This window comes from Morone saxatilis, unplaced genomic scaffold (genome assembly GCF_004916995.1).
Source record: "Morone saxatilis isolate NCDOM2014 unplaced genomic scaffold, NCSU_SB_2.0 Contig8, whole genome shotgun sequence".
Lineage (NCBI taxonomy): Eukaryota > Metazoa > Chordata > Actinopteri > Moronidae > Morone > Morone saxatilis.
In genome coordinates, this window is record NW_023340257.1 from 11,537,352 (window position 1) to 11,548,075 (window position 10,724).

The window sequence follows — 10,724 nt, forward strand, 5'->3', positions numbered from 1 at the left end:
TGAAGTTCATCAACTAGAAAGGGACAGACGAATAAGAATAAGAATTATACTGTCTCAATCTACAAGGGACAAGTAAAATTAAAACACCTCTCAGTATAATGTCATCCAGTACAAGACCACCATTAACTCAGTCATAAACATATTAAATTCTGATCATTATAAGCTTTGAAATGGTAGAATTTATGGCAGAACTGTTGTATTGAATTGCAATAGACTGTTGTGATCTACCTAATAAAACGACCACGAGTGTAAGAGCAATAAATATTCATATAGGCACAAATCCCTCATGCTGTTTGAAACATTGTCAGCTCTCCCACATCTCTGTGATGTGATGTTACTGGTGTGTGAATTTACCTCCATCACAGATCCCTCTGAGCTGTAGAGAGCAGCCAGCACAGATTGCTGAAAATAGAAAACAGACAGACAAATGAAACACAATCCTTTTAGTGTACACATCATATTGATTCAAATGACACAACATTCTTGGATAAAGCAAGCTGTCTTCTCTTTAACTATACTTGTCAGCTCGAATATGAATCTTCAAATGGAGAGAAACATAAAAGAAGCTGAAGAAATGATGACCTTTGTTGCATAATGACAGTTGGTGTGTGTGTCATTTAGGTGCTGGAGGGTTATGTATGATTAGAGTGCAGCAGAGCAACATGCTTCTAATCACAATGACATCTAGTGTCTCACTGGGGCAAATTCACATATGAGGAGACACAATCACAGATTTCACTGTAACACACCCGAAGCCGGGCTCTTATTGACGTGCTCCATCCTGAACATCTAAAAGTCAATTTTTAAAGTGTAGGTGCAGTGCTGCTCGACTGCACTCTACGTGTTCGGGAGGTTTAATGTTTTTATTTTCCCTTTTTCCCTTTCTCCCTTTCTTTGTATCATTTTTGCAGAAACATAGACATGATTTGTGCTCTTACTGAGGCGACTTGGAAAGAATTGTTGGTGCCACGGTGGTCCAGGTCATGGCACATACAGGAGACAAAGAGAGCTAGAATCTCTATATCCCTGGAAAGATAAGAAGTAGGAAGAAAGACGAGGGTTAAGGATAAAAACAATGACCTTTCTAGGTAGTTGTGGGTTAATTCCAGTAACAAAAACAATGCAACAATTCAATTTCTTACATTTTTAAGGGTTAGTAAGGACCAGCGTGTAATTGTAAAATTCTTCTTTTCAGGTGATTATACACTACTGAAAACATACCTATTAATTTCTGCCAATAGATCCTTCTAAACACTGGACTTTTAAAGCATTGGGAGCAGAGTGTTATAAAAACTTACTCGAGGTAGTTGGACAGCCCTAGGTTTTTGTAGAGCAGGTAGCAGAAGTGTGAGACAGAGAAGGCGTGCATCCAGTTGTGGTATGGAGGGTCCCTGTAGCCTTTCTTCACCATCAGACAAAACCTGACACCAAAGCAGTAGTTTAATTATCTACAAAATATCCTGCAACTAGTGGCAGGGGCAGATGCAGCACCTATGGACCACGTTTGTTGTTCAGTTCTTTTTTGTCCATTAACCCACCAATCCCCAAGTTTAAAGAATAATTTTGGTTTTAAACATATATTCCAATCATTTTCTGATCTGCTGATTCATTTTTGATGAAAATCTTGCCACTAGAGAGCTGCTTACATCTTTTCAAGGACTATATTTTCTTACAGTCGACAGATAAAACCCCCAAAACACTCAAAGCTTTACTACCCCGAACAAATTATAAAGCAGTTGAGATCAATTTATTAATGCAGTAAAGTAACTGTAGGACACACTCATACACACAGACTCTTATATTCAGTATATGAATTGATGGAGTTGTCAGACCTGGCGAGAGTGTGCAGGTCAATCTTGTATGTGTTGATGAAACCCATGTCTTCAAACATGCTGAGGATGCACTGCAGACACACACAACAGGATCAGTTACATCACTTTTGTCTCTGCCTCTTCCGCTCTGTGTCTCTAATCTCTGCTGTCTCTCTTTCTCACTGTTTTCTCTTAACCTCTGGTCCTTACCAAGGGTGTGGTGTCATCGGGCAGGGAGCGAGGTGTGTATGTGAACTCAGCGTAGCAGGGGTGGATCTCCATCACGGGTTCAATCCCCGTCACCAGCAGCTTAGACACCTCTTCCTCTGAAACCTGGAACATACACATACTGAATCATAAGGAGTAAATAATATTGACAGTGTCAGTAAACACAGTGTGTCTGTGTGCCAGGGTGAGTGAGATGAGCAAATATGATTTTACCTTCATATGGTACATCATCATTTCATTGGCTAGGTGGGATCTGAACTGAGCTTCATGGACTTTCTTGTAGAGCAGAGACTAGAGAAACAAAGACATAACAGAAACACTATAACAAAATCAATAGTTTTAATTATTATTGTCACAGATACATGGCTACAATAAGATGTACAGCTCAGTTACAGCACCAGTAGTAGCACAGCCAAGAACTCTCTTCTTTTCTTTTTATTTTGACAACACTTGCAAAGATAATTGCATAGACTGAAATTGCATTTGATCTTTGGCATCCAAAAGAGCTTCATTTTAAAGCAAAGTTTTGTAAAAAATATTTCCAGAAAATTGGAAAGAGGCCCAGCACCAGTCGTGGCTGAACCCATTTTAGTCCTTCATGTTAATCTACTTGGGTACACTAGACACAGCTTCGTGTCTAGTGTACTAAACAATATAAGTGACTGAATGCTGCTTACATTGCAGTACATGAGGGAAATCCTTTTTACAACCCACAGCATACTGTACACTGTGATGCAGAGTGAGCATGGATAAATAATGCATTTGGTCATGTTTAAATGATTAATGAGGTGCCCAGAAGGCAATTATTTTTCCAATCAAATATCTTTATAGTTTGTGGATAAACTATCAAGTATCTGCAGTCATTCAAAGGTCAGACGCTACATGAGCTTCTTAATATGAAGGTGAATCTGAATAAAATATTACCACAACTGTACTCTAAGTCTAAACATGTATTATTATTTAATTATTTATTATTATTCAATTCATTTTTAAATCCTTTAAATTACTCAGATCAGTTGTGTGACTGCCTGAGGGCATTGTTAGAGGCTGTAGAAAACAGGCCAATTACACACAGCAAATCAATGTTAATCAACAACGATATTCTGGTGAAAGGTGAAAGGGGGCCGCAATAATGAGAAATATTACATTTGATCATCACATACTGAAAAACCTGTTAAAACCCTAACGATCTTTCAATAGCTTTGCAGCAGTCGCACAATGCCTATGAACTGCACCATTAACGCCACTCAGCTCCATCACAAATTGAATCTCTTTAAATTTCCCTCGAGATTTCCCTTGACTGTTCCTTGACTGAGCATTTTGCTCCCACTGAACTGATCCATTTTGCCAGCCGAGATCGATCTCTCTAACAGCACTAACAACAGATCTAACACACTGTTTTAAGAAGCTTCTTTTCTAAACTTTCTTCTGTGCCTCTCTATGCAGTCAGATTTAATAAATTATCTTAAAGGTGTATTATACTTGCCGAGATGACATACATTATCATCCCTGACCAGAGATCTGCGGCTGTTCAACATTGAAAAAACAGGAATTTTAAAGGGTCATAGAGAGTCAGTTCTTTCAGTGGGAGAAAAGACTTACGTGGGCAATGCTGATACCGCAGTAGATGGAGAAAGCTGTGGCAAGGTCCTCGTCGAAGCGGTTGAACCACGGCCCGTTCATTTTATTCACCAACTCAGCCACCCCGATCACCTCTAGAAGAAGGAGGATTTTAAAAAAAGGGTGAAGAGGACAAAAGTAAAGGTGGAGAGAGGAACGGAATAAGAAGGTGAGATTGAGGGAGGCAATGAGTTGAGAAAGGAGAGAGGGACACAGAGATGGATGGAGGGAGAGAAAGTTGATGATGAAGAAAAATGGAGAGTAAAAGTGAGTGAAGGACGAGAAAATGAGGCACACAATGCAACAGTCAGAGGTGCAGAACGTTGAATTAAATAGGTCTGCTAACTTCAATTAATTTCACACTGGAGCTGAACCTAATTGCACATAAAAAGATCTGAATTGAAACTCGTATTCTGAGCTTCAGACAGTTTTCTATATAGACACAAATCACACAGAATCGAAAGTTTGTCTGCAAGAAGTCGGGAGCACCATCAGTATGGCACACACTGAAGATAGTTGCCCCTCTAAAGTGCACTTTATGCACTTTAACATTTAGGAATGTGATGTAACAACTCTTTGTGCTATTCTGAGTGAGCACATGTGTAGCTTCGTTTTTAAAGGAAAAAGGGAAGAGCAGGTTTGTACTGTAGAGGACAAAAGAGGAACAACTACCAATAAAGCTTATTTTACAGAAAAAGTCAATATTGGCCATTAATACATTATCAGTAGCCCTGCTATTGCATTATTAATGCATTATTGGGCTCTACTAGGGCAACTGGGATCCTCTCTTTACAGATAACAAATGTCTTAAAACAGCAGAAACTTAACTTTTTATGCTCTGAGCTGCTGGAACAGTCTCCAATTTGTCTTATATTTTCTCTGTCTTATTATCAGCTTGTCATTCACCTGCAAAGCACTTTGAATTGCACTAACCTACACGAAAGGTGCAGTTAGATTTATAACGTATTTAAAACAGACATTGTATGTGTGTGTTGAGTGAAGGTATTTTATTTCATTTTAAAGTCACTGTTGCTACCGTTGTTCTCGTCTTTGATGGGGAAACAGAGGATGTTACGGGTCCTGAAGCCGGTACTGTCGTCCACACCGCGGTAGAAGAGAGGATGGGAATAGGCGTCCTTAATGTTCAGGATCTGACCAGTGGTCGCCACGTGACCTGCAATACCCTGATCTGCTGGAATACGAAACTCCTTCTGCACTCGTGCCATGCAAATACACACACACACACACACACACACACACACAACACACAAATGCTTATTTCATCAAAAGACATTATTTTTTAACATTTTTACTTTTAATTGGTTGTTGACAGTCAGACAGAAAATGAGGGCGAGAGCATAACAAATGGCATGCAACCACGATCCCCTAGGGGTTTCAGGCACGTTGTAGTCTCGATGGGGACTCTTATTGCATGTCAATCCCTATTTCTCTCTCTCGCATGTTCTCTTGTCTGTTTCTACTGTAAACTCTATAATAAAGGCATGAAATGTCCCTCCAAAAAAGGTAAAATGAAAGACACAAAAAAAACCATAATATTGTGTAAAATAATCAGCATATTAGATGAAATATGAGTTGTACCTCTTCGTCACTAACCACGCCCCCGTCAAACACCTTTGCCACCAACTCATGACTGACTCGATCGAGCAGGAACACTGAACAACTGGAGAAACACAGGGAGCGAGACAGAGTTACAGGGGTAATGGAGAACAGAGCCAAGCAGAGAAAATGAGAGTGTTTTATCTCATTTCATCTCAGGTCATTTTTAAACTTTAATTAAATGCGGCAAGTCAGTTAAGAGCAAATTGCCACGATAGCCTTTTCAAATGGAGATAAAGACATTCACACCACACACGCACACAGGCACTCTCTCTCTTGCACACACACACACACACACAGAAACACCCCTTTGAAGATGAATCAGAAGGCTTACATCTCTGCATCACTGAGGTTCCTGGCCTCCACTATAATTTCCTGTAACAGCACTGACACATCATCTGAAAGAATTAGAGAGAGAGAGAGGGTGAGAGAGGAAATAAAAGGAAAACAGGGGAAATTAAAGAAATACAGCAAAGCTCAGATAGGCAGAACCACAGGTTACACATGAGCACCGGTGGATCAGCTGCACGAGGTTATAAGAGCTTTTCTAATCAACGGTTCGGTACAGTGAGAGGCAATTTGCTCTATCAGTGGATCCATTTTTTGTACCCGCAATCATGATGAATCATCAATGCTTCTACTGTAGGTGCTTAATGTTAGATAAGAATCTAAATGCCTCGGTGTAATTAAAGGATAGAGAGGTGGAGCCATCATTTTTAATGCCCTTTTGATTTTATGGTTATGATCCTGGGTGTAATCACCTTTAGGGTCGGTAATATCTCATTCAATTACGTGCAGCATTCGTTTCACTTGATGATCACTTAAATATCGGCCATTAAAACTAATTGTCCTACAACGTTCTTTCTTCACAGAGACAGAGAGGGGAATAACTTACCCAAGTGTGTGAAGAGATTCTTGGCCACTTGTAAGAGTGCCTATGGAGAGAAATAGTGCACACAAAAGCTTTTTAAAGGGCAACTTCATGTATATTTATGCATGCATACACTTATGTGTGAAAGTGTGTGTATGAGGGTGTGTGTGGGCATGTGCAGTACCTGGCACTCCACTTTGAGTTTCTGTTCTTTCTGGAAGGCCAAAGTTGAAGTGAGGACCGTTGAAGTGTAGCAGAAACAGTGCTGGATTGCATACTCATCTGCCTCTGTGTGTCTGCAGTGGGGAACACACACACCCAACACACACAACAACACACACACAACACACACACACATATACACACACACAAACACAAAGTCTGAATTTAGACAGAGCTAACAGGCAGCTGTGGCACTCTTATTACCAAACGTCAGATATTCACATTATTTATATGTTGTGTGATCTTCTGTTGCTATAGTTAAGTAAAACATGTTTTCATTTTATACATTGTTACACACTGTTATAGATCAAATACACATTAATGAATACAAATATTATATAATACCATTATACAACACTCTGAATGGAGCAATTTTGCATAATCCATACATTTTGCTGCAAATACTTATGTACTTTTACTTAAGTAAAGATCTCAGTACTTTTTCCCAATGCATTTTAAAGATAAAAACAATTAATTAATTATTCTGTAAAATATTCTGTAGATTAATTGACAATGATCCTTAGTTGCAGCCCTAAACAGAAGCTAAAATGCATAATTATTGACTATTATAATATGTCTAAATGACTCTGTCACTCTCCTTTTAAACTAAATGACATGAGAACCTGCCAGCATTAAGCAGGCAAAAGAAGACTAATGAAGGAAATGATCTGCAGTGACCACAGTGACGTAAGTGCCTGCAGTTATTGCCCTCTGCCTACAGAGGGCAGTGGCACATTATTGTGTTGATTTTAGACGCAGTTTGTAGCTCAGTGGTTTTTCTTACCCAGAGCTTAGACTTCCAGGAATCCTAGCAAAGGAGGCAGGATTTGAAAAGGCCTGGGAAACTCAGTTTAAGGGCAGTTAAGTTCACTCTCCCACAAGATAAACAAATCCTTTATGGCTGACATTCAGGAGAGTCACACGGAGCAATAGTCTTCAGTCTTGTAAGTCAGGCTGGGGGATAATTTTCTGTGGCACCAGCTAGTTATTTGCAGTCACGATAGAAAATAGTCTCAATTTCCTTAGAAAGAATGAAAACCAGCAGGAGTCCACTTCCAAAGACCAGACGTTGGATACACACAGTAAGAAAGAATACATTTTCCACAAGGAAACTGGTATTTATGTAGAATGACTTAAATTAATGTGTGTATGCTATTTGGTTTTGTGTGACACTGTTGGGTTGTTTTTCTCAGAAATGAATCCAACAGCCAATTAATACGGCCATCCTAACATCGCTGCTAACTTCACTATCAAATATAAAGCCTCATCCTGTGTTGGCCTCAAATATCCTCAAGCTCCTAAAATGTTATCATGGGTTAGGGTTATGGTCTCCAATATATTTCTACCTATTCTTCTAGCAATGCCATACTGTGCATTCTCAACCTGCTCTGTGCGTAAACAAGATTAAATGATGTTTGTGTGCAGTTTTCTTATCTAGTGGCACCAAAACTGAGTTATGGACCTGTTACTGGTCCAACAATATGTTTTCATGCACCTGTGTGCTACGGTAAGAGGCTGAATTACACTTTTAGGAGAGCCAGGCAGAGGAAAGTTCCAACAAACTCTGCATATGAATATGCAATCTATAAGACGAGGAGATGCATCTTTGAGATATATGTCTGTACTAAAATCTGGATGACTGAGCTTGGAGCAACGGATAGATTTATCACATTTTATGCACAGTTGCGACCATAATCCTGCTGCTGTTACTATGGTAATGAGATGCCAGCTCTGTCATCAGTGCCACTGGCAGAGGGAGAAATTATAGGACATGATCCCTTCTCATCTATCTTAGTCTTCAGAGAAAGAGAGAGGATTGTATGTGAGCACAAGCGTGTGTGTGAAGTGTGTGAGTGTGCTTGTGAGGTGTGTGTATGTGTGTGTGTGAAGTGTGTTTAAGGAAAAAAGAGATAAAATACACTAATCTCCCAGCACTTAAGTAGAAACATAGTGTTAAGTGTTAAGTAGAAACATAGTGTATGAGATAGATATATAGATGGATAGATAGATAGATAGATAAAAACACATAAAAAATCAATCTCAGCATACTACAATATTACACAATAACTTTCCTCACACTTCAGAAAGTGTTTCTTTGTCAAACACACAGACACAGCTGGAGAGTGTTTTTATAGACTTTTGTAGGTGATAGAAGCATTGCTCCTGGCAGCATCACACAAACACACAAATACATGCCAAGACATGGTGCCAAACCAGGCAGCCAAGCCACCCCATGTTAGACTCATGACCTGACTCTACATCATCACACAGCCATCTGTATGGTCACACACACACACACACAGACTGGGTGATTTGACACAGGCTCCAAACTGATGGTATCCATTCACAAGGGATCATGCCGCACATACTGCTGGTTTTTAGCAGCGCACTTTCAACTCTCCCTAAACTCTACAAATCTGAGCTGTTGAGCTCAACCAATCAGACTACCCATCCCAACATTACTGTAAGCCGCTGTCAGATAAATATTTGTATCTAACATGAGTCAGCGCTTCAGGAATTAGGCAAAGCCAAATCATCTTCGGACTGACATCCCAGTATTTTAAAAAATACTTCTGCAGTATGTCGTCAGTGGCTAAGTTAAGTTAAGCTATATGGAAAATGTCTGTTTTCGCCCGTAAGAACTCTACACACAACCAAAAAGGAAAAAAGGTTAATGATTGCTTAGAGTACGAACACATACGTACCTCTGCCCACCCTGCTTGTTGAAGGCGCACGCTAGCGCCACCACCTGACCGGTGGCCCTGCTGTCCACTGGGACACAAAGCATGGAGGAGATCTCACAGCCCAACATACTGGACAGCTGCCTACGCTCCTCCTGATAGGAAGAGAGGCAGAACAATCAGTTCAATGTGAAGACAGAAAAGATAGATAAAGTGTGCATAAGAAACAAAGAAATAAAATAATTGTCCTCACAGCACTGATGTCCTGAAGAGTAATTGACTTCTTCTTCTCCACAACCTGACCAAAGCGTCCAAACATCAGCTGAACAGAGGAGAGAAAAGGAGAGACATAAGGACTGGGTGAGTGCAAACTGAGGGAGGTAAAGAAAAACAGCGTAATGAGGGCAAGAGATGGGAAGAAAGCAGAACTGAGTCCTTGAGACTCTGTTAGGGGTAAAATATATAAAAAAAGGTTGTTTATTCTAAGTGAAGTCTATCACCTCCCTTGTTTAATTAGCACAAACAGATTTGACTATATTTTGGACTGAACTTGGTGCTGCTCTGTAATGTCAGTTTATGTTACCAAAAGTTCACTGGCTCAAACATACAGTTCATGTCTGTCAGATGTTACCTGTATACTGTACACCATGTTGCAGGTAGTGCCATAACATGTCAACTTAATCCATCCATTTGTTGTTGAGGTTGTTTGCAATATTTACATGGTCTTGAGACATGAGATGCATATTAAAAAACACAATTCTTTCACAATGTTTACTTTCATTTTTTAAGTTTTTAAAATCACCAGCTACATAATCTGCAGTCCAAATGAAAACCGACCAACAACCAAAATTGAGTACACAGCTGTTGATTGTTATTTTGTTATTTATTTATTGTATCAATAATGTGTATTGTATTTTATTATCAAAATGTTTGTGCTCACAGGACTATATTTGTAAATTACAATCAGCTGAAAACCAAACAAAATGATATCTCTCTATAAAGTGAGTCTGTGAATTTACCTGACATTTATGTGGACACAAAAGCTGCTAAACAAACATTAACCAGAAACTGATAATAGTGCAATAAACAGCATATAAACAAACCTGGAAAACTGCTAAATGTTTTCACCCTACAATATTTATCAATTATTAACAATGAGACACTCAATAAAAAGGATCCAAGTTGGATTTTAATTAGGTCAGTATGATAGTATCAACTCATGTCTTTTCCCCCCCTACATATATCATATTCATTCAATTTATTTTCCCCCTGCAATGACTGTTACGTCCCCCTATAAGATGTTGGTCTGCTCCTTCAGTTCCACTAGAAACAAGCTGACTGCCCATGACATGTAGGCTTTGCAAATTTGTTGACTTTGTTTCTGGTTCTCTACAGTGTAACACCGGCACTCTGGTAGCCTGCCAGTTCCTGTCAGTCAAACTCACACATGGACGCAACCCCTCCAGCTAGCTGAGACAAAAAGGAGCATTTCTGAAATTTCCCCAATGACATTTTTTTCTTCTTTTAATAATAAAGTTTTTAAAAAATCTATTAACGATCCATACAAAAAGGGATTAGTAAATGTGATTTCAGTTTGATTTCAAAGAAAAGCAAGCAGCATTTGTGACTAGTGTGGCCTCAAAATGCATTTCTCACTATGGAGTTGGTTTGTAA

The 10,724-nt window shown here is 39.3% G+C and overlaps 1 protein-coding gene across 1 annotated transcript in view; it reads right to left on the bottom strand.

Annotated features, from left to right (window-relative positions):
• LOC118341544 (cGMP-dependent 3',5'-cyclic phosphodiesterase) overlaps window positions 1–10,724 on the bottom strand; it is a gene marked incomplete at its 5' end in the record, with an annotated part of 137,077 nt that overhangs the window by 4,933 nt on the left and 121,420 nt on the right. Inside the window, 14 exon segments of the mRNA XM_035679818.1 lie at window positions 355–402; window positions 939–1,026; window positions 1,299–1,421; window positions 1,833–1,903; window positions 2,022–2,144; window positions 2,253–2,330; window positions 3,642–3,754; window positions 4,696–4,870; window positions 5,259–5,340; window positions 5,611–5,674; window positions 6,172–6,211; window positions 6,332–6,443; window positions 9,075–9,205; window positions 9,304–9,372. Of these exon segments, the coding sequence (XP_035535711.1) occupies window positions 355–402; window positions 939–1,026; window positions 1,299–1,421; window positions 1,833–1,903; window positions 2,022–2,144; window positions 2,253–2,330; window positions 3,642–3,754; window positions 4,696–4,870; window positions 5,259–5,340; window positions 5,611–5,674; window positions 6,172–6,211; window positions 6,332–6,443; window positions 9,075–9,205; window positions 9,304–9,372 (1,317 nt within the window).